Below are 24,928 nucleotides of genomic sequence, written 5' to 3'. Positions count from 1 at the left end.
GAGGACATGGGGATCTACATGGGTGTTCTTCCTCTTGGGGATTTTGACATTCAATTTAATTTTCTATCACTTTATGGGCAAGAGCTGGCTTGCCAAAATTGATGCATCAGGTATTTAGGCTAAATTCAGCATGGATGTAATTGATGGGACTGCAGTGAAGTCTAATGTACTAGTAAAGGCAATCCTTTTAGCAGACCCCTTCTGAGTTGTGCCCACTTATGCTAGCAGTAATTTGGCCCTGGGTGTCTAGGGCAAGTTTTAAAGGAGTCATGGGGATTCACAGGGTGACTCCGTTTTCCATTTAAAATAAATCCGACACTTGATTCCCTAGTGATACCAGAACTAATAGGTCAAATTTTATATTAGTACATGTTTGAATGCTTGGGTTTATTTTAATGTGGTTTCTTGACGAAGTGAGGATCCTACAGAACAAACCCCTGACAAAGGCAAAAGCTTGGGGAAATTTGGCAGGTGACGCGCAGGGCGCAGCATCAGGCCATCGGTCGATCAAATCCTGTAGTATCCTTGAAGTAAACCAACAGCGGATACGTCAGGAGCACGGTGCCAAGAATAACCATCGCAGCGCCGTGGAATGGGGTCGCAGGGGCTTCCTCATCTGCGGCCCACCAAGCGCTGCCCCCGCCCAGGAGCTGGGACCCCAGACTATGAGTGGTGGTCACAGAATTAGACCAGGGCCCCAAAGCCAGGCCCCAAAGCCAGGCCCCAGCTTGATGGTCTCAGCTCCACCTCGGCAGCTGCCCCATCTCCCACTCCTGCCTTCCCTCCTCCCCGGCTTGAGCCCAGGGCGGGGCGTGCGGGCCGCTATCCTCTTCTCCCGCCGCTCGGCCTCGGCTCGGCCCGGCCCAGCCCGCGCGGGTCCCGTGCTCTCCCGGGTCAGGCCCCGGCGCCTGCGCGCCGCTCCGCCCGCCCCCTGCCCGCTGTCAGGATGAGGCGGAGGCGGCGGAGGCCCGGCCCGGCAGCTCCCGTCTTTCGCAGTGGCTCCTGGCGTAGCGGTTTCAGCCCCCGCGCCGCTGCCTGAGGGGAGCGGGGGAGGCCGGCGGAGCCATGGCCCAGCCCGGGGCTGCGCCGCACGCAGACGGTAAAGGAACCTCGGGGCCGGCCGCGCTCCCGAGGCGGGGCGGGCGCGGCCTGCGGAGCCCCGGGCTCGCCTGGGGAGCCGCACCGGCCAAGGGGGCGTGGACGGGGGGGGCCGAGCCCGAGCCGCGGGGGAGCGTGTCAGGGCTCGAGTGACAGGCCCGGGGCGGGGGGTTACAGGCCCTGTGGGGAGGGGGGCATTTCTCGGGGTAGGGGGTGACAGGCCCCAGGGAGATGCTAGTGCGGGGCGGGGGGGCATTTACTTGGCATGGGGGTGGGAGTGACAGGCCCCAGGGAGGTGCTAGTGCAGGGGATGGGGCATTTCCCAAGATGCGGGGTTGACAGGTCCTGGGGGTGATGGTAGTGGGGGGGGCATTTCCCAAGATGGGGGGGTGACAGGTCCTGGGGGTGATGCTAGTGCGGTGGGGGGCATTTCCCAAGATGGGGGGGGGGTGACAGGTCCTGGGGAGATGCTAGTGTGGGGGGTGGCATTTCCCAAGATGGGGGGGTGACAGGTCCTGGGGAGATGCTAGTGTATGGGGGGGCATTTCCCAGGATGAGGGTGAGGTGACAGGTCCTGGGGGTGATGCTAGTGCAGTGGGGGGCATTTCCCTGGTATGTGGAGTGACAGGCCCTGGGGTTGGGGAGATGCTACTGCACGGGAGGGGATATATCCCTGGGATGTCAGGGGTGACAGACCCTGGGAGAGAGGCTCGTCCAGGGGGGAGAGCATTTACCTGGGGGAGGAGACTGTGACAAGCTGTGCATGGAGATAGTCTGAGAGTAAGGTTATCTGGGCAGGGCTGTGTATGGAGGATGTTTATTCTGATGAAGAGGTGAGCCACTCTCTCCTGGGTACTTGTGCACGAGGTAAGAGTAATAGATCCTTCAGGGAGATGCTTATCAAGAGAAAGAGGTGATGTGCCTGGACATGGGGATAGGAAGTGCCAGGTCTTGCAGGGAGATGCTTACCTTTTGAATGGGGAGACATTTACCAGGGCAAGAGTGTATAGGGGGAGTGACAGCACACCACAGGATGATGCTTGTCCAGCAAAGGGTTGTTTACCAATCAAGAACCCTTGCCTAGGTAATCACAGACCCTGCAGGATGATGCTTATACTGTGTTGGGCATTTACATGGGTAGAGGAATGGTGTATGTGTGGATGACCAACTCTGTAGGAACATAAGAATGACCATAGTGGGTCAGGCCAATGGTCAGTGTAGCCCAGTATGTTATTTCTAGCAGTGGCCTATGCCAGGTGCCTCAGTGGGAGTGAACAGAATGGCAGTTTTGAGTGATCCATCCCTTGTCATCCAGTCCCAGCTTCTGGAAGTTGGAAGTTTAAGGGCACCCAGAGCATGAGGTTGCATCGCTGACCATCTTGGCTAATAACTATTGATAAGACCTTTTCTCCATGAACTGGTCAACTTGTTTTTTGAACCCAGTTAAACTCTTGGCCTTCACAACATCCCATTGCAATGAGTTCCACAGGTTGACACTGTGCTGTGTGAAGAAGTACTACTTTATGTTTATTTTAAACCTGCAGCCTATTAGTTTCCATTGAGTGATCACTAGTTCTTGTATTATGTGGTGGGGTAAAGGTGGGAAGCAGGTTACTTGGATAGGCATTTCCTGGTGGAGAGTGACATTTACTGCAGAGAGGGTCTTATCTTGCGGACAGTGGCAGTATTTATCTGGGCATGGGAACAGGAAGAATTGCCCTGGAGAATTGGGAATTTGTGATAGACTTTGCCTGGAAATTTACACGGAGTGGGTTATGTCTGTTTTGGGAGGGGGAGTGACAGACGTTGCAGGGAAATATTTGGAGGCAGTACTGTCTTTCTGTGCAGAAAAAGCATGGAGTGGGATGGGAGTGACCCTGTACAGAGATGACTATCTTGAGATTGGTTATCAGTTTAACTGGACAGGAGGGTTATGGGGGAGGAATAAAAGACTGTGTAGACATTGTTCTGCAGGGTGGATATTTGGTGGGATTTATGGGACATGGATGGATAGACACCATAGGGAGCCACTTATCTTGGCAGCAGGGCACTTAACCTATGCAAGGATTTTCATAGAAGAGGGTAACTACCAATTTATGGTGATGCGTATCTAGGGGATTACATTTTACTGGGGTGGGGTCTCCTTATGCAAGAAGGACCTTATCCTGTGGGGAGGAGAGCGGTGGTTGTTTACCTGGTCAACGTTTAAGTAAAGAGGCAAACTCTGGAGGAAGATATGTGTATAGGGATGAGCGTGTTTGCATTTTTCCCCTCTTCAAGGTGAATGGCATACTTCAGGATTTTTGTCCTTCTGAGAGGTGAGTGTGGGTGTTTACCTATTCAGATGGAGTTGTGTGGCAAGATTATTTTTTCTGTTCTTGAGTTGTGTGGAGTGGGCTACATTTTCCTTAGTTAAATTGCTGTCCTAGGAGTACTTGTGAAAATGAGTAGATATGAAGAATGTGAGAACGTTAGGGTGCAAATAATCAAGAAGAACAGTTTACGTTGAAACCTGCATTATTGGGCCCTTTCAAAATCTGTTACATAATAAAAGTACAGTAATTTGTGTGTGTAAAATGATATATAAAATTAATGGGGATTTTTTTAAAGTGGTTGAAGACAAGGGATATTTCCAGTTAGAGGCGGCTGTTAGTATGGGTTTCACTGTGTATTCTCTGGGAAGGAACAGCAGCAGTGTTTCTCTTAAGTCTTTCCTTCGGTTATAAGATCTACCAACTTGTTGTTATGATTGCTGTTTTTGCTTTTTCAGAGTAGCCTGGTGGGGGTGTACAGCAGACTCATGCACTGTGCAAATGCTTGCTGCTTCTATATGGGGAAAGGTAGTGTTGTGTCAGTCACTGTACCTACTGTTGTTTTGTTGCTTCTGAGCAATATTAATCTGGTGACAATAAAGGTGTATGAAGCTTTGGTGATTTGATAATTTGATCAGTGCTCACTCTTATGAGATGCAAACTTGTCTCCTCTGTTTTTCTCCAACTGCTCGAAGATGAGGACAGGTAACTAAGCTGTGGCTAGATGGATAGATGCTAGAAGTGGTTGCTTTGTTTTCATACTGTAGTAGTCAGAGCTGGAAAACAGGCTTGCTCTCCCTCTTCATTCGTCAGCAACAGAAGGATCATTCCCTATATTTTCTCCACCTTGATTGCGATTCTGCTGTTCTCAACAACTTGCCTGTTTTATTTTTAAATAGTCCACTGAAAAGTGAATCATGTACAACTTCTCCATTATTTTTGAACATGAGGAAAAATGTTGGAGGAAGGAATTATTTAGTATTTTATTCAGTTACTTACATTGAATGTGCTGCTTGGAAGGGCTGGCATAAACTTTATTGGTCTAAGATAGCTTAATACTTTGTTAGTGTATGTGACAATACAGGAGAAGTGTATTTTTTTTCTTCAGGGAAAATTCCAAGCTTTTGATAATTAGTAATATTCTTTGCAAGCAGCTGTTGTACATCTTTTGTACATACAAAAGAAAGACACTTGTGTTGTGGTGTTCAGAAAAGTCTAACGACTCTCTTGGAAACTGCATTTTAAAAACCGTATTTAGGGGCAACATATGAGTAGTTTATTTATCCCACATTATTCTCTAAACTCATAAAGAAACAGGTCCAAGAAGAAGAGAAGTTGAATAGCTAGAAGAAAAGGATAAATGTCAAATCTCTGCTCTTTGTAATTTGGCTTGGCAGAGAAATTGAATTACCTCTTTAATTCTTTTGTGCAGGCTAATAAAGTTTCCATGTGATAGCAATCACAAAAAGGCTAAATTGGCTGCCAGTGTTGTTTTGTGCAGTGTTCTGTCAACTGAGTCTTTAGTTAATGATTTGAACCTGCTCTACAGGTAGGTTTGTGCTTTTCTTGTTTTTTCTTGGTCAAGGTATTTTGAAGTTTTAATGAATGTCTGTAGTGCTGTATAGATTGTTGGACTGTGTGACAGGAATGATAATAAATCAATGCCTTGTTGGTTTGTTGTTTGTTTGAGCATCCAGCACTCATTTTGACTTCATTCAGCAATGGATGCTGATCACCTCTGAAAAGCAGGCTATTGGTCACTAAACAAAACTTTCAGAAATAGCTTTTTTTGTTTGTTTGAATACTTAGGCTCTAACAAAGCTCCCGTATTCATGTCTGTAAGATACTTTGAAGAAAGTACTATTATATAGAATATAGATACTTATGAGTCCCCTTTAAGACTGCTTAATGTTAGTGTTGTAATGCTTTGTATAAATGCCTTGAACTTAAAAGTATAATAGCAAATGAAATTTGTTTCTCAGTCAGACTGCTTCTGTTGATAGTATTCCCTGACAAGGGAAAACTTACAATTTCAGTCAGTCATACTGAATGGAAAGTTCAGCTACCAGGGTTAGAATGCAGGAATCTCTTGCTTCTGTGCTTAATCTGGTAGATACACTGTTTCTTTCTTGCATCTGATGAAGTGAGCTGTAGCTCACGAAAGCTTATGCTCAGATAAATTTGTTAGTCTCTAAGGTGCCACAAGTCCCCCTTTTCGTTTTCTTTCTTTCCTTGTGACCAGAGTGAGATTACATTGGCTCTCATTAGAGGAACCTGCTCAGCTGCAGGACGTAGGTTGTGAGAGCTCTTGTGACGTTAGTGCCATCGGTAGCAGTGCTGTCCCCCACACTGACAAACCAATTTGGGACCCTCACAAAAAATTTAGAAACTTGTGGCTGTAGTTTCCACAGATCACAAAGGCTGGACATAAGTCACTGTAAGTGGGAATCTCTGAGTAACCCATTGAAAAATCAGTGCCATACTTCAAGCCCTAATAATCAGTTACATTTTCAAGGCTGTTACTTAAAGGAAAAGCACTAGAAACCAACCTTTTAAAAATGGAAGGAGATTAGCACGGACACTTCGGTGTCATTCAAATGGGAGATTTCAGAGTAGCAGCCGTGTTAGTCTGTATCCTCAGAAAGAACATTCTTTTTTCAAAGGGGTGAGAGGACAGGAGCCTGAGTTTGGCTTCTAAAAAATAAAAAATATAATTCTGAGTTATAGAGATAACAGAACAAACTTGACAGATTTAAACCTTTTCCTTTGGTTGGATAGTAATTTCCAAATGATTGGGGTTTTCCAGAAAAAAAGTCTTTCCACTTTTTATGATACAGCATAATAGACTGGAAGTGATCAAGTATTTTTTGCCTAATAACATAAAAAGTTCTAAAGTGCATGTTGTGCTTTCACAAAAGTGCATGTGTCTTTTAACAGCTGTACACTTCTTTGATCAATGCAGTATATAGGCTTTGTGTTTAGCTGCTAAAAGGGAATCTGTTGTTCTTTGAAGGGAGGTAAAGACCCTGAATATGCATATTGCCAGCTCTAGAATTCTTAGGCAAACTTATCTTTATTTTGTAAGGCAGTGTGACCCTGTTCTTTAAGTTCTTGATAATTAGCTTGTCTCGTGGCCTGAAGGCAAAATACAGTATGCATTGACCCACCACATAGATTGAATCTCTCTTTTGTTCTATACTGCTTCCTAGCTACCCGTTCCCTAACTCCCTCTGACAGCAGCACAGCTTTAGTAGGTACTCTGCTTCCCTGTTGGCTGGTGCCCCAAGATGCTGGTCCTTTCCCCATCAGGTGGGGTGGATTCTCAGCACAAAGGGAGAAAGTGGGTAAGTAATGATGACAGAATCAGAATGATCTCGCTGATTCATGAGGGAATTGGAGGAAGGCATAGAACTGTGGAGAGCAGCCAGCCTCCATATCCTTCTACCCACAGAGCCAGATCCCTATGAAAGACCAGTCAGAATGGCTTCTGTGGCATGAGAACAAGATGAAAGATGTTGCTGCAGAAGTGCCATTACTGATCCCTTCCTTGGTACCTTTCAGGGTCTTCCAGATTAATCCCCTCCACTTGCAAAGGGCATGATTTGGCTTCTTTAGTCTTTATCTTGTAGGAATAAAGTATGTACAGTAATGAGCAGACAGGGTTTGTATAACAGTTTTTTGTATTGTGAGTGAAGCCACCATATTTTTCTCCCAAAGTATCAATTTATCTAACTTAAGAGAACATGGTCAACCTATTGAGCTCCTAAGCCTGAGTCTCTAACCTGAATGAGAGTGTCCTCAGTCCAGGTCTGATTTTAAATCTGATGTGTCGTTGCCAATAAAAAAACCTACTTCTGGAAATTAATGGATTTTATGTGCATTTTTTAATTTGTAGGGTATGTCTATACAGCAAAAACAAAGTGTGGCAACACGTCTCAGAGCCTGGGTCAAACTTACTTGGGCTCATGGGGCTTGCACTATGGAGCTTAAAAATACCTCTGTAGATGTTGCGATTTGGGCTGAAGTCCAGGGTCTGAAACACGGTGAGGAGAATCTCAGAGCCTGGGCTCTCGCCTGAGCCCGGACATCTATACTGCTATTTTTATCACCTTAGCACAAGCCCAAGTCAGTTGACCTGGGCTCTGAGACTCACTGCTGCGGTGTGATGTTTGAGGGAGGGTTGGTGTTTTGGCTTTGTGGACATACCCGTAGACTACAGTGGATTCACAGGAAAGGTACAGTATGGGTAGCAACAGTGCAAATTTTACCATGTTACCGTACCAGTGTGGAATTGAAGTTTTTATATAGCCAAAACCAGATTTGCTGCGGAAAGGAATCTTATTTTTAAACTTCTAAGAGGCTATTGTAAACAGTGGAGAATTTAAAACAAACAAACAAACATGCAGGCTTACTCTGTCTTCTGATTGCCTAGGTGATGGTTTCCTGTTTTTATTTATTTATTTGCTTTAAAATATGTTTTTAAAAATATTAAGTGATTTCTTAAGCTACAGTAATGGTTTTAATTATTTGTACTACATTAGGGTTTCTTTAATAGAACAATATGAATCAAGGAAACTAATATGTAAACATTTTATTTCAAAATTATATTTGATTTTACAGTTACTGAAATCCTCAAGCATAAGGCTGATAGCATTGATAAGCAGAACTTGAGTAGTATGCAGTCTTCTAATCAATCTAAGATAATAAAGTTGAAAGAACAGGCACTATAAATACTGACGTCTATATTTAAGGAGTATATCTTGGAATCCAAAGGTCTAGTATTTCTGTGAACAAGAATTATGAAACACAATTAGAGAATTGCCTTGAGTACCTGAAATAATGCCTACTGAGCCTAATAGTACTAGTCTCTTCAAATTTCTCCTTGTATAAATAGTATAAGTGTCATATAATCTTAGTCTTGGTATGGTCAGTAAAGCATAATGGTGAATTATGACTGGAAGCAGAATTGAGTCCTTGGAAATCCGTTTCTTCACTGATTTTGATATCAAAAGAAGAATCAACAAACTATGCACGTTCAGTTTGTTCTTATGTCTTTCAGTTAAAAAAAAATGTATATATTACTTCACCTTTAAAACTTATATTTAATTCTTGTCAGCCCTGGAAACTGAAGTCCACTGTTGATCAAAATACACAGAGTAAATCTACATTTGTATGGTGTTGCTAGTTTGCATAGTAGTTTCACAAGCATTGTTAAGACCTGCTTCCTTCTCCAAAAAGTTTGCCATCTACATAAGGTGGGTCACATCTTCACAACTTCTCTCCTTGTCCAGCCAGTTCCAGCCCCAATCTCCTCCTTTGAACAATACTCTGACTCTTATTGTCTTTTCCCACTGTCTTCTGTGCGCTGCCCCTTATGCTGGACTCCTCAACATCCAGCTTTGTCACTGAGGTAGGCTTTATTGTAGCCCTGTTTGAAGAGGACTGCGTTAATAAGTAGGAACCTTTTAGTTCTCACCCACATCATCCACACGGAGGAGTTACAGTGCATCACTTTGGTACTCCCTGCTATTTGCATCACTGTGGTCCAAACTGCGGGGCCGTGTAGACATAGCCATAGACTCTTGGCCATCCGTTTTCCACTCTTCACAGTTTCTGGCCTTTTACCCTTGGCAACCTTCAGCTTCCATACTGATGTCCTGTCAGACCTGTTAGCTCAGCCTCACCACCCCATTTGACCTTCAGTCCTGGATTTACTCTCTCACTGACCAAATGACCAGTCACTTTGACCTTGTGTTCACTAAATCCTGTCCCTCCTCTGACCTTTGTTTCCTCATTCCCTCTCGTCAATCACTGCTTCATCTCCTTCAAACAATGCAACCACTGTTTCCCAGCCCTCTTGCAACCTTCAGTGCAGTCCATAGCTCCTCTGTCTCCTGCTCTCTCCTCCATTGACTCTTTTGTAGAATTCCTCCCCTCCTGTTTCCCCATCCCTTCCGCTTTGCCCTATTCTCGTAATGACAAGGCCTGTCTTTCTAATGTTGGCACATCCTTAACTTCTGCTTCTTCCATTCCTGTTCCTTGGGATAAAATCCCATGACCACACAAACTTCCTCTGCTGCACATTTGTTCATTTTTTTTAATGTTGCCAAATAGCCCTGCTTCTCTAGCTTCATTGGTTCTCAGCTGCTTATTTGCTACTTTTGATTGCCTCCTGCCTCTCTGTAAAGTCTAACAGACTCTTCATGAAAAAAATTGACAGGATCTACCATCATCTCCTACAGTTTCTTCACATCATTTTCCTCTCTCACTGACGGTAAGGTCATTTGTTGGCTTTCCAGTTCCCCTGCTTCATATGTCTTCAGGATCTGGTTGTTTTTATCAATACACATTTCAGTTTTCAGAGTAACAGTATTTCACTGACGTTTGACTGCAGTCCAGTCACATGCATGTTGTAAGGTTGATATTCATGTTCAGTAATTTCTTTTTGTAATAACTTTTCAGGTTTTCATTGGGAAAAACTTATTTAAGATGTAAAAAAACAACCAAGTTGGGAGTCGTTCAATAGCTCAGGGGATATATGAAGTCTTTCACAGCTAGCTCTTACATTTCGACCCTAGGGATTGACCAAAAGACACTAGTAGCTGATAGTTGTTTGGTGTCCTATATTAAATAAGTTGGTAGTCTGTCTGTCTGTTCTAGTAAACATTTCACATAGCAAACCACCTGTTAGAGTGGGAGAGAGATGGTGGTCTGAGCACACAGTCTGGAAGACTGGAACTCCTAATCTGAACTCTGAATTCATTGTTGATTTTGAGCAAGTCACTAATATCCCTACCTCAGTTTTTTAATCCTTAAATTGAGGCAATGTTTACTTCGGCACATTGTTAGGACAGGGTGTAGGAATCTTGCTCTGCTACTTATGCTCCTCTTGTTCTGTGGATACACTGAATTTTATTTTTCAGTGCTGGATCAATAACATTGTTCATAACAACTAAATTGTAGGGGCTTTTCTTAACTTCAAAAGTTATGGGGTTTGGGTTTTGTTGTTATGTCAAAAAGTAGTAGACAGGGCAATCTCATCTCCGTGTGAGGCCATGTTTGTGAAAACTTAAATTATGCATGCGAAATGCTATACAAACTGTCTTCAGAAAGCATACATTATTGGATATGTAGTTAGTACACACCTCATTGCAGAGGAGGAATAGGTGAAAAGGAGAATGGTGCATAAGTATAAATAAGGCAAAGAGAAACAAAATAAATTGTTGAAAGATGATAGAGCCATTTTAATGTACGATATTCAGTAGAAGAAAGTTTTGGTAGTTTATGGGTGAAAGAGGAAAAGAAAATTTTGAGCTGATCAGCGTTGGTGATTTATAGCTATTTTACAGATACTTTTTAGAAGGTGGTCTGAACAGATCAGCTTAGTAGTGATGATGCCCTTTCTTGTATGCTTGAGTTTGCTGATCTTTTTAACAAGTGTTAAGATACTACCTACTGTGGTGGAAAAAAGAGAGCTGAGAATATGTAAAATTCCAAAAAAAAAAAAAGTCATTCTTTCCAAATCAGTTAACTAGCTTTCACTTTAATTTTGTCTGAAATATTTCCATCTATAACTATTTTTCCCAACACAAGTCTTGATAGGGTAAATTTGTATTATTTGTACAGGTGGAAATCATTAAGAGAAACACTGTCTCCTTAGAAATTGTATGTGGCCTGTTTATGTGTGTCATAGCAAAATCATACGCACACTGGTAGCTTAAGAATTCTGAAATTTAAAAAAAATGTAGGAAACAATACTTTGGAATTGACCACAGAGCATAAAAATAAAACATAATCTGGCATTTGTATTTTCTATATCACTTTATCCATAAAGTAAGGAAGCTGGAAAATTGCAGTTACACAACAATAATATTTAATTATGTTAAACAGTCCTATATTTGTGTTAAACAGTCCTAAACTGTATCTGAATTTTAAAAAAATCGCCTAAGGCCCATTGAACTCAGCCAAAAGACTCCTATTAACTTCAAAGGGTTTTGGATGAGACTCTGAACTAGCAGTGTGGTATTTTGTTTTTTAATACATAAATTTACCAAGCAGTAGCTTTTTCGGGGGGGAGGGGGTGTGTCAAATTCAACTGTGGTGTTACTATGCTGAAAGAAATGGAGTAACGCCAGGGATAAATTTGGCTTAAAATCAGCTTAAAAGTGATCTGATTATCTAGCATCTTATGTGGTATAATGGATGTTCTCTTTTTAGTAATTTTGTAAAGCCAGTTATAAGTTAGGTGAGTACATGTTTAAATCAGTCTTCAGGGGAGGTATATTTTAAAAAAAAAGTGTAGATTTCTGCATTGTGCTGTACATAGGGCTATATGTTGAATCAGTGCAGAATGTGTGGGCTGGCTTTCAGGGGCTTTTTCACTGTGAGCATATTACATCTGCTCTGTGATCTTGCTTAGGCTGCCAGTTGATTTACAGATGAAACTCAAGATAAACACTCAACGACTAGGTAACTTGGGTACTTAGTCCCCTGATGCTGCGAAAGTTGTGATCATCGGAGTCACTTATGCAACCGTTCTCCTGATATACTCAGGAAGGGGCTGGTGGTAGAATATTCTTGGGGCTGGTTTACACATAATTTTGCACCAATTTAATTATATCTGTTTAAAAATATATAGCTAAATTGATGTAATACCTTAGTGTGGAGACAGTTATACTGGAATAAAAGGTTCTTATATTGGTATGGCTTACATCTATGAAAATAAGCTATACTGTTAAGCACCTTTATACCAGTGTAACTGTGGCCACACTGAGGCCTAGTCTGCACTGGGGTGGGGGGATCGATCTAAGATATGCAACTTCAGCTACGAGAATAGCGTAGCTGAAGTCGACATATCTTAGATCGACTTAGAATCACTTACTTCGCGTTCTCGCGGCACGGGATCGACGGCTGCCGCTCCCCCATCAACTCTGCTTCTGCCTCTCGCCGTGGTGGAGTTCTGGAGTCGACGGCAGAGCTATTAGGGATCGATCACTACCCACCGATCCAGTGGGTAGTGTAGACATGTCCTAAGGGAGTGTGCCAGTTTAACTATATTGGTACAAAAAGCATGGTGTGGGTCTGAGCTTTGGCTTTTGCTCCATGGTACAAGACTTAACTGTGTTCACAGGTTTCTCCCAGAAAGACACACCTGAAACCCATCTTCATTATGATAGAGGCCATTAAGGATTTCATAAATCATGGTTGTAAGGGAGTCTGCTAGAGTTGGAAAGATCTTGAGAACTTTGTTTTCAATATTTGTTTTAAAAATACATGTGCTTAGCATGTGGGAGTGCAGTAAAAATCTGAATAAATAAAATTTCCCTTGTCAGAGGAGAATTTTTCTCCTCTCGACGGTTCAGAAGAGTAGAACTTGGAACTTCATCCTGTTTCTTATCAAATGTAGAAAACTTGCAGGAAGATGTATATTACTCTACATAGGTTCTTATACTGCACTCATCATCATGGAATCTATGCACCTGCATTTGCCAGACGTGTTTTCCAGACCATTTTATTAAGTTGTATATCCACTGAGTAGTTTTCCTGAAGTAATAACATCTGGTAGATGCACACCTGTAAATTGATTTGCATCCTGTTGTTGTTCTCACAACTGCTGTGTCAAAAAAAATTTAAATGCGTGGGGAAGGTGCCAGTTTGGTTTAACTGCTCGTGTTTTACATTAATACAGATATGTAGGGAAAGGCGAGGTAATTGCCCTGCAGTCTTCCCAAATGCTGACTCCACTCTTCTTTCTCTTTATTTCTCTTGTCTTCACCTGTCACCTTACTTTCTTGCCAGATTGTTATTTCCCCCTTATTCCTTCTTTTTCTACTTTCTTTGCATTTTTACTTTCTTCCTTTGCTTATACCCTTTTCTACTACTTCTGTCTTCATGATTCTCACTCCAGTTACCCTCTTTACTTTTGTTTTCTAAAGTTAATTTTAAAGGGTATTGGGTTCAACACTGGATTGCCCCTCCCCTGCAGAGTTAAGGAGACACTTAATCTACATGAAGCTTTTCTGATGAACCTCTTCAGAGTTTTGGGAGATTGGTAGTTTTGGAGTAAATGTAGACTGGCCCAAGTCTACATTTAGATAATAAGTCTAGCTAAAATGGCAAAACTGCAGGGTTTTTTTGTTTGTATTTGTTTTGTTTTTATGGAATGATCTTGACTTGTATGTAAAATGACTTCCTCAAAGAAAACAAGCAGGATTTATGTATTATTTGAGGTGAGGTGACGTGAGTCGCATTTTATTCACTCTTGTCCCAGAAGAGGATAACATTAATATATTGGCAGTCCAAGTGATAAACTATTTACAAGATCTTTGGTTTTAAGTCATTTTTCTATGCAAAGGAGTTGACAATAAACTTGTCCTGACAGAAAATCAGCACTAGGTTGGTTAGCTCAATTTTTTTCTTAAAATATAGAGATTCAGTAATGTTGCTACTTCAGACCAGTATTATGAAGGTGAGAAATAGTGCAGAAGCATCTGCTTTGTGGTGACACTGTTATCAAAATCTTTTCCTAAATGCTTATGGATCTGAGGGACACTAAATCACCAGATATTGGCAATTTTGATTAAATAGAATAAACTGTAATCTTCATTGAAACTTTATTTTATAAAACAGAACATTTTAGATTGCATATAGAAAGAAGGGTGATAGAAGTCATTAAAGTGAGTAAATGTGAAGTTAAGACAATTAATCCTCTTCTGGGTTCTGTGGTTGGCTGATATAAACAATGAGATCTGGTAGCATAGTGAAGATTTAGTTGAAGACATTTATACTCCTGTGAATGATCATGAAATACAGACTGAGTTTAATATGTCCGTAGGCTATGTATACGCTTATGATGGGATGTGGAGTACACACATTGCACACACACCCCAGCCATGGGTATGAACAGCAGTGTAGACAGTGAGGCACTGCTTACATGAGCAGAGTACAGAAACACCAGAACCTTAGGCTATATATCCTATATGGCTCAAAACACACACAAGCAGTGCCTCCAACACCTACACTGCTTTTTTCAACTGTGTAGTGTCCTGCTGTCAGAGCTTTTCCCTGCCTCCAAGAAAGGATCTAGTGAGGGGGCACTAGGGAAAGTCTCTGGCAGCTTCTCACTGTTGGAGCCTTTCCCTGCTGTCTCCCCCCTGCTAGAGCCTTTCATTTCTGGGTGTAGCTACAGTCAGCTTTTTCCTGCGGTATGTAGTTACACATACCCAACCTGTCGCCACCAGTGTAGTTGTGAAGCATTATACCACCTGACCATTTAATAGGGTTCACTTTAAAATATTGGGTGAGGTAGAGAAGGTTTGTATATTTGGTGATCTTGATGAGACTTGGCTTAGAAGAGAGCTTATTCTGCATATCTGTTTAGAATGTCTTTCTACTCAAATGTTTTGTTCACCTATTAGTGAGGTAGACCAGTCTGACAGAATAAAGGGAGAGGTGAACACACTCTTTAGGACATTTAATTTCACATTAAATGAATATTGAAAAGCTTGGCTGAGGAAAGCTATTCAGTCTTAGTAATACAGGAAAAATGCTGTCAAGGTTTTTGTGTTAATATCTAAGGAAGGAGGGTTGACTGCAGACATTGACATATAATGGGATGGGGGGGAAATAATGGTGATTCTTTAATCAGATAGGAAATGAAGGAATTAATGATTCCAATCTCCACGGACTGATTAGCTTCCTGAAAATAGAAGTTGAAATATAGAAACATAATGCATAGCTGGCTTATTTTGATAGGCATTAAAAAAAAAAATCCAGGCCTTTCTACACTATGTTTCTGGGGAAGTCTTTGACTGGGGGTAGCAACCATTTGAGTGCGAATTCATGCAGGCCACTTGTATTTTTATTACTGTGCCACTTGTGCCTACCCTGAGCTGGTTTGCACAACACGGTAGTTAAAAACCACTAGTGCCCTGCCTATACGAGCACTTCACTGATGGAGCAGAAAAAGTGGGTGACTTTCTGAAAAATGCTCACGTAGACAGGACTTTAGCAAACATGGTTCGGCAGAAGGAGTATTAGAATCCTGTGAGGAAGAAGGCTGGAGCAGTAGTGGATGGCAGTTCTTGGAAAAAGACGTGGCAGGAATAAGAAGTTTCCAGTGTGGTTTCATAAGGATCTGTGTGGTGTCTTTGTTTAAAAAAAAAAAATTGTACTTGTAGTAGAAATGAACTAGAGGCGAATTAAAGAAATATCATAGAATCATAGAATATCAGGGTTGGAGGGGACCACAGGAGGTCATGTAGTCCAACCCCCTGCTCAAAGTAGGACTAATCCCCAACTAAATCAAGTTTAACATGCCCACGGACAAAAGACATGGAATGTGTGCCCCCACTGATTTTACTGCTTGTTAAAGAGGGAAGCAATAAAAAGGAATTTACATGTGTATTAGAAAAAGGAATACCAAAGATAAAATGGGTTAATTAATAATTAAAGGGGGTGAAATCCATGAATGCATTACTGAACTGCCTGTAAAAACAAAGGTGCTTTTAGCAAGGAAAATAAAGGATAGAGAACTAGAAAATAATTAAGGCCCAATTCTGAAAAATTCTGTACATATGATTATCTTTATGCATGTGACCCATTGAACTCAGTGGAACATTACTCACTTGCATTAAGTTAAACATCAATGTTTAAGTAGACTACAGTTAAATTTTAAATTTTAGCTAAATTTAACCGGAGTCCAGAATGGTTAACAGGATGGTATTATAGACAAAGATGCTTTTATCTGAAAAGTGAAATGCAGACCTTTTAAGGAGAGAAAAGCTTGAGAGATATTTTAGGTCTTAGCTTGGTTTTTTATTTAAAATATATGGGGAGTATTGGTCAGAACATGAGCTGGGTTATCAGAACTGGGAGGAAATCAATGAGTGGGATCTGTATCTGGGGCTAGATTGGAGCAGTTGAGGAGGAGATTTGGGGTCCAAAACAGCAAAAGAGGCTGGGGATGCGGTAGGATGGAACAGGCAGGACTAAGCAAGAAATGAAATGGCCAAAACACCCAAAAAGAAAGGGAAATAAAGTTGGGGGAGGAGTGGTGAAAGGCTAGAACCAGAAATAGCTAAGTTGATTATTCTTTTCAAAATCTGCATAAACCACTTGACATGTAAAAAATGTTTTAAAATTATTTTACTAAAAATTTAAAATATGGTCAGTTGGACACCCAAGATATAAGAAAATAAAATTTTCAGTTCCTAGATACTTAATAGACAACAGGTTTCGTAATGCTAAAGGACATTTCAAGTAACCATCGATGCTCATGACTAGAACCGAAGAACTCTCCTTCATTTTGGGTCTCTTGCACATGAATGGGTTGCATTACAGCCACATTGCCACATAAAAAATAGTATTGCTGAAGATCTTGTAAGTTTTCTGTGTTGAATAACAACCTCAGCTACACAAAGCAGGTACAGATGTTTCAGAGTAGCAGCCGTGTTAGTCTGTATCCGCAAAAAGAAAAGGAGGACTTGTGGCACCTTAGAGACTAACAAATTTATTTGAGCATAAGCTCTCGTGAGCTAGAGCTCACTAGCTCACGAAAGCTTATGCTCAAATAAATTTGTTAGTCTCTAAGGTGCCACAAGTACTCCTTTTCTTTTTACAGATGTTTTACTAAATGCACCTGTAAAGTGCCAATATACAGCATAAAATACTGTTTAAAATGTTTTAAGATTCTGAAATCACTGGTAAAAACGTTTATGTAGCATTCTGTATTGTTACATTACAAATATTGCAACATATTATTTATTAGTGTTAAAGTATACATTCATGCAGGATTAATTTATTTAATCTGTATTTGTGTAACACTAGCCGATCTTCACTCTTTTCCATACTTCTCCCTTTACTGCTGAATTTTTTTTTGGCTTCATCTCCTTCCCTCCCCAATACTCATCCCATCTGTTTAACTTACCTGTCCTCTTTCTCTTGGGTTATTCTCCTACCCTCTCACTTTTTTCTACTCAAAACCCTCCTGTAGCATAAATCCATGCAAAAATAGAAAAGGAAAATTAAGAATGAGTCAAGATTGTAACACTGTTGCAAAAAAAGAAAACGTCTGGGATGTATTAGCAAGAGTGCTATAAGCAAGACGCAAGAAGTAATTCTTCTGCTCTACTCCGCGCTGATTAGGCCTCAACTATAGTATTGTGTCCAGTTCTGGGCACCACATTTCAGGACAGATGTGGACAAATAGGAGAAAGTCCAGAGAAGAGGAACAGAATGATTTAAGGTCTAGAAAACGTGACCTCTGAGGGAAGATTGAAAAAATTGGGTTTGTTTAGTCCAGGTAAGAGAAGACTGAGGGGAGACCTAACAGTTTTCAAGTAAATAAAACTGTTCAACTGTTCAAGGATGAAGGAGGAAAATTGTTCTCATTAACCTCTGTGGCTAAGGCAAGAAGCAATGGGCTTATATTGCTCTAAGAGCAGTTTAGGTTGGACATTAGGTAAAATTTCCTAACAGTCAGGGTAGTTAAGCACTAGAATAAATTGCCTAAGGAGGTGGTGGAATCTCTGTCACTGGAGATATTTAAGAGCGGGTTAGACAAATACCTATAAGGGATGGTCTGATCTAGATAACTTATTCCTGCGTTGAGTGCAGGAAACTGAACTAGAAAACCTCTCAAAGTCCATTCTAGTCCTTTGATTCTATGAATGGGGATAAATAAAAAGAAACAAGTGTTCAAAGACTGTATCTTCTAGGAGGAAATGCATTTCACTGATTCACTTTTATAAAAAGTTATATATTACTTGTATTATAATACAGCCTGTTCCAAATTTGACTTTTTGAACATGCAGTGCTTTGTTTTAATGATAGTACTATAGCATGACTGCTTGCAGGTATTACAGAAACACTCAAGATTCTGAGTGTTAAACAATAGGTACGTTTATCAATAGCCTATAACTTATTTTGTGTAGCATTGTTCATACAGAAGTGTTGGAGTGTTCAATTGTTAGTCTCTATGCACACAAGGGCAAAGGAGGGTCAAGCCATCAAGAACACTGTCCCCGATAATGTCACGGCTAACCTGGTGGCTGAACTTTGTGACTGTGTCCTTACCCATAACTATTTTACATTTGGGGACAATGTATACCTTCAGATCAGCGGCACTGCTATGGGTACCCGCATAGCCCCACAGTATGCCAACATTTTTATGGCTGATTTAGAACAATGTTTCCTCAGCTCTCATCCCCTAATGCCCCTACTCTACTTGCGCTATATTGATGACATCTTCATCATCTGGACCCATGGAAAAGAAGCCCTTGAGGAATTCCACCATGATTTCAACAATTTCCATCCCACCATCAACCTCAGCCTGGTCCAGTCCACACAAGAGATCCACTTCCTGGACACTACAGTGCTCATAAACGATGGTCACATAAACACCACCCTATACTAGAAACCTACTGACTGCTATTCCTACCTACATGCCTCCAGCTTTCACCCTGACCACACCACACGATCCATCGTCTACAGCCAAGCTCTGCGATACAACCGCATTTGCTCCAACCCCTCAGACAGAGACAAACACCTACAAGATCTCTATCAAGCATTCTTACAACTACAATACCCACCTGCGGAAGTGAAGAAACAGATTGATAGAGCCAGAAGAGTTCCCAGAAGTCACCTACTACAGGACAGGCCTAAGAAAGAAAATAACAGAACACCACTAGCCGTCACCTTCAGCCCCCAACTAAAACCCCTCCAACGCATTATTAAGGATCTACAACCTATCCTGAAGGATGACCCAACGCTCTCACAAATCTTGGAAGACAGGCCAGTCCTTGCCTACAGACAGCCCCCCAACCTGAAGCAAATGCTCGCCAGCAACCACATACCACACAACAGAACCACTAACCCAGGAACCTATACTTGCAACAAAGCCCGTTGCCAACTATGCCCACATATCTATTCAGGGGACACTATCACAGGGCCTAATAATATCAGCCACACTGTCAGAGGCTCGTTCACCTGCACATCCACCAATGTGATATATGCCATCATGTGCCAGCAGTGCCCCTCTGCCATGTACATTGGTCAAACTGGACAGTCTCTACGTAAAAGAGTAAATGGACACAAATCAGATGTCAAGAATTATAACATTCATAAACCAGTCGGAAAACACTTCAATCTCTCTGGTCACGAGATTACAGACATGAAAGTCGCTATTTTACAACAAAAAAACTTCAAATCCAGACTCCAGTGAGAAATTGCTGAATTGGAATTCATTTGCAAATTGGATACAATTAACTTAGGCTTGAATAGAGACTGGGAGTGGCTTAGTCATTATGCAAGGTAGCCTATTTCCCCTTGTTCCCCCCCCCCCACGTTCTTGTTAAACCCTGGATTTGTGCTGGAAATGGCCCATCTTGATTATCATACACAATGTAAGGAGAGTGGTCACTTTAGATAAGCTATTACCAGCAGGAGAGTGGGGTGGGAGGAGGTATTTTTTCATGCTTTGTGTGTATATAATAAGATCTTCTACACTTTCCACAGTATGCAGCCGATGAAGTGAGCTGTAGCTCATGAAAGCTTATGCTCAAATAAATTGGTTAGTCTCTAAGGTGCCACAAGTACTCCTTTTCTTTTTGCGAATACAGACTAACACGGCTGTTACTCTGAAAGGAGGGTATGTTGATCACATTTCCAGGTGGGGGACAGCTGGATAACTTCCTGCGAGTAACCTGCACCTGTGTGATAAAGTAAGTGGTACTGCTCGAAGATTGCTAAGAAAAGTGGTACAATGTTTCTAAAAATCTGACTGTTTAAATATACTCTAATTACATACTCAGAATGTTGCTGCTGCAGAACTACCTTCTGTAACACTACCAACTCCTGTATTCTGTTGCACAGCTGCAGGTTACATTTTCCTGCATCTTAATTCACTTTGGTGCAGGCAATAATTTGCCCAGGAAATAAAATTCAGTTGTTATAATGAAGAGCTCAACTATTAAAAAAAAATGCCATTCTAAAAACAGAGATAGATACTTGCATCACAGATTTTTCAGTTGATGTCCTCAAATAAAACTAGAAAAAAATAGCTAGACTAATAAACATACTCTAGTTATTTGTCCAGGTCCGGTAATTAAAATGTCTAATGTTTGTGACTACAGGTGTATCCGAGAGAACCCAGTAACTTTAATCAAGGTTCTCTTTTGCTTCCAGCTTTTTTGGCTGTTAACCTTGCTCTCAGAGATTCAATATTAAGTTTTGTTTTCTATGATTTGAGCCATTTAACTTCAGAATAAGAATTGCTTGTGTCTTACTAGCTTGTCAGCAAGGACACTAGTGGATTTTGTAACTCATTCTAGAGATACATACATGGAATAGTTTTTATTTTTTTGGAGGATGTGGTGGGGTGTGGGGAGTGTAAGTTTTAAAAATGTATAGACTTAAATGAAATTCCAGGAGCCTGTTTTTCAAAATATCTGCATGCAAAGAAGTGACTTTTCCAAACTTTTAAAGATCTCTGCCTACACCTTATGGCAGTGGTGGGCAACCTGCAGCTCAGGGGCTGCACCACCACTGCCTTATGGGAAAAGATTGATCTTTATTTTTTGAGAGGTTCTCTTCTTGCTGCTAATTTCTTGCTTTCTCAGCCAAAATATCATGCACTTATGTCCCTCTCAGGCAAATGTGAGGTCACAGGAGATGAGTGTCTTGGTTTGGGGAATAAGCACAGGAGAGCTGGACATTATTTTCATTTTCTTTCCCTGTTTTTGTTATAGGGACATCAGCATGCAGACCCTCAGAAAATAACACAAATGGCATTGTCTGTAAATTAAAATATTTCTCAGATCTTTAAAAATATATTTATGATCCAGTTTTCATGGTTCAGCTGTGGTTGTGTAGGTCTGAAATCTTGATGCCTTCCTCCACACTTCAAATATCGAGTGGAAAGTTTTGTGTTATTAAATTGTAAATAGACTCAGTGTGCTCAAAAATAATCTTATTGATAATTGGCTTTCTGTCTTAGTTCTGGAGTGATTGCTATATATTTGCATAACTAGTAATTTTAGTATAGATAATATTTTAGCCCTTTTGGGAAGTGTTCTATCCAACAGCTTTAGAGTGACAAGTCAATGAGAGAATATTTATTGTCCTTATGCTTTGTTTATATTACAAATTTTATTCATGTTGTAGTAAGAGAATCTTATCTTCCAACAAGTGGTTCCTACAAGCACTAAGGATCCCTTCTTTTAATTTTTAGCTTTCTCTCACAAAGGAATCCCCTAAAAATAAAGTGATTTTGTTTTTGCTGCCCAATCACTATATTCCCTCTAATTTGTTGAGCCTTTTCTAATATTGATATATCCAGAACAGAATACAGTATTCTTAGGTATAGTCTCCCCAGTGTAGGGAGAGTCTACAACCTCCTGCTCATGACATGAGATATGCAGTCCAAAATCACATAGTTATAAAATAATCAGCTTTATTTCTATTTGTGTGTTGAATAAGGATTCTCTAGCCATCTCTTCAATAACATATCAGGTTGCAATGGATATTCTGGAATATTCTTTGTTTATAGATAAGAAATGGTTGATGAAAGAGCTGATCCTTTTTTATTTCCTCTTTCAGTTTGACATGTCAAGTTAATTTAAAAATAGCCCTTAAAATAAGAGAGTAGGGTAACTTATTGTTTTTGATAAATTAGACTTCCCCATTCTAATATGTGCTCACAGCAGTGTAGGTTCTGCTGCCTCAGAGGAATTTCATACCAATGCTATTATAAAATTTTGTATGTTCTGTGCCTCGTTTGTAACAGGAGATACTGTTTCAGTCAGGCAGAGTTCTGCAAGTGTTACCAATCCATCAGGCTTTGTTTACTATTTACTTCATCAGTTTAATTAAACACTGAAGATTGCATTTCTGTGTGTGGAAACAGGAGCTCAGCAGGAATGACGTACAACATATTTTCCATTTGAAAAATTGTCTGAGAAATAGAAGTATGAGTTGCATATAGATTTTTAGATAGCTATTTTGTCATGATAGATTTTAAAGTGGATGTTCAGTTGGGCTAAGGACCAGATGTAGTTTGCACCTGTAAGTGTTGAATTACAGATTCAAGTTACGTGCCAAGGAGCCTGATCCAAAGCACATTGATATCTGTTCAATTCTTGTTATTAACTTAATTGGATTTTGGATCTGGGCCAGCCAGAATAATTGTACCTGTAGTCAGTCAGATGTATAGCTACTCACATTTCGGCTCAGAGTTTAATTATGGATGTAAATAGCATCCACAGAAGGAGAACCACCCTTCTTAAAACTTACTCCTCTGTGTGATAGCATCATAATATAAATGCTATAGTTTTGATAGAGGCTTAGAAAATAAATGCCATCTCAGTGTTCAGTATTTTTCCATACAACTACCTTTTGGGTTGAAATTTCATAGGCTCTTTCTTAGCCTAGGAGTGTCTTACTTGCATATAATAGATTTCCCCATGCTAATCTGTGTTCACAGCAGTGTGGGTTCTGCTGCCTCAGAGATTTAGTAGTTATGGAATTAGATATAAAAATTGTATAATGCTTGTCTAACTTAATTCCCCTCTGCTACCTGTATTAGATTAGAGACATAGTCAAAGAACATATTTTTTCAGTTAAATATTCTAGTTTTATTTTATAACCAGAAGTCTACAACATATATAGTCTTTCTTCTAAAGAATCCCTTTATTCGTATCTTTCTTAGGTCTAGGTAACCAAAAATTAATCTCTTCCTAGGTGGCCAAAAATTAACAGAAATGAGCATTATCCTTGAATTCACAAAATTTCAATGCCAAATTGATCATTGTTTTCCTCTCTGGCTTTTTACCACTACATAGTCCTCATTACACCTCTTGTGTTGCTTAAAGGTACTTGATGTTGCAGAAAGTAGTGCATCTTATTGTATAATGTGCTATATTTAACACTTCTCTTTTTGGTGGAGAGTATGTTAGTGTCTGTGTGACATGTAAGGAATTTTAATATATTAGGTAGGGTATTGATTTAACTAGCTTGTGCTATGAAGAGGCTATTATTTCAAAGCAGTGACTCAGATTGTCTACATGGTAGACGCGAAACTTGTTCATAAAATGCTGTTGTAGAATTGAAAGAAATACTTAACAGAACTTCATTTGTTTGGTGGAATTATAGCATGAGAAGTATTTAGCATGTCTGTGGGTTTTATAATTTTTTTTTGCTGTTTTGAATTCGAATTTTTAAAGACTGATCTAAAGTGTGTAACATGAAACCTTCTGTTTCTTAAGGTACTGTACTTCCTGGGAAATTAACAAAATTAATATCTTGCCTCGTGACCAGTACCTGGGAGGCAATTATAGCAAAAATTCTTGCTTTACAGCAACATATAGTACTTTTTGTTTTATTTCTGAATTCTCTATCACAGAAGTTCTTTCTTTTTCTTTGTGGATTGTATTTTTATAGAGTGTTTTGGTATTTTGTGGACCACCTCCCCTACTATTTCCAGTAATGACATCCTTAAGGCAACTATAGTAATTGCTTGCGTGGAAAAAATAATTTAGAAAGTACTTAATGTATTTTTAGCTATCTTAAGGCAGTAGAGGCAGCTTGAAATAAGGAGAAATTGCCCCATGAGTGGTCATTTCTCTGCATTCCATTTAATAAATGCTCTGAGGATCACCAAACTCTGCTCTAGCAGGGAGGAAGCAGTGGAGACAGGGAAGAGTATGACATGGTTGAGGGATGGGTTTCACCTTTTCATTTAGTACCTGATTTAGGTAACTGTTGTATACAGGCTACAGTTTTCCTTCACTAGTTACTAAACTCATAGCCAGTAACCTATTTTAATTTTAACCCTTGATAAGTAATAAGTGCTTTAAGAAAAGGAGTACTTGTGGCACCTTAGAGACTAACCAATTTATTAGAGCATAAGCTTTCGTGAGCTACAGCTCACTTCATCAGATGCATATCGTGGAAACTGCAGCAGACTTTATATATACACAGAGAATATGAACCAATGTATATATAAAGTCTGTGTATATATAAAGTCTGCTGCAGTTTCCACGATATGCATCTGATGAAGTGAGCTGTAGCTCACGAAAGCTTATGCTCTAATAAATTGGTTAGTCTCTAAGGTGCCACAAGTACTCCTTTTCTTTTTGCGAATACAGACTAACACGGCTGTTACTCTGAAATAAGTGCTTTGTGACTTCATACACAGGAGTGAGGGTGTGTGTGCAGAGAGAAAGTAAGAATACAACCAGATTCCCTAATAATGTCAGAATAAAATCCCTGGTGGTAATACAATTACTTAACATAGTTCTTGTTACTTGTCCCTTCCTTGTATGTAGTGAATTCTCCTTTCAAGAAGGATTCAGGATGACTCAAGAGTCAACCCGAAGAGTTATTCCTAGCTGCAGTTGATGCATGCCAGAACTCACTGTTGTAATGAGTAGAACTGCTGACTCTTGCTGGTTTTAAAAAAACCCCAAAAAAACTAAAAACCTCTGACTTGTCATTGGATAACACTTGAGCTAATGAGAGAA

The 24,928-nt window shown here is 40.4% G+C and overlaps 1 protein-coding gene across 3 annotated transcripts in view; it reads left to right on the top strand.

Annotated features, from left to right (window-relative positions):
* The first annotated feature begins 831 nt into the window (after positions 1-831).
* RABEP1 (rabaptin, RAB GTPase binding effector protein 1) overlaps positions 832-24,928 on the top strand; it is a 75,895-nt gene continuing 51,798 nt past the window's right edge. For all 3 annotated transcript variants that reach the window (XM_084651354.1, XM_084651353.1, XM_084651352.1), the window contains exon 1: positions 832-1,099. In XM_084651354.1, the coding sequence (XP_084507480.1) occupies positions 1,066-1,099 (34 nt within the window). In that variant the 5' untranslated portion in view covers positions 832-1,065. The remainder of the gene's footprint in view (positions 1,100-24,928) is intronic.

The sequence above is a fragment of the Lepidochelys olivacea genome (assembly GCF_965140295.1).
Source record: "Lepidochelys olivacea isolate rLepOli2 genome assembly, chromosome: 17".
In the NCBI taxonomy this organism is placed as follows: domain Eukaryota; kingdom Metazoa; phylum Chordata; order Testudines; family Cheloniidae; genus Lepidochelys; species Lepidochelys olivacea.
This window is presented reverse-complemented; position numbering and strand designations above follow the sequence as displayed.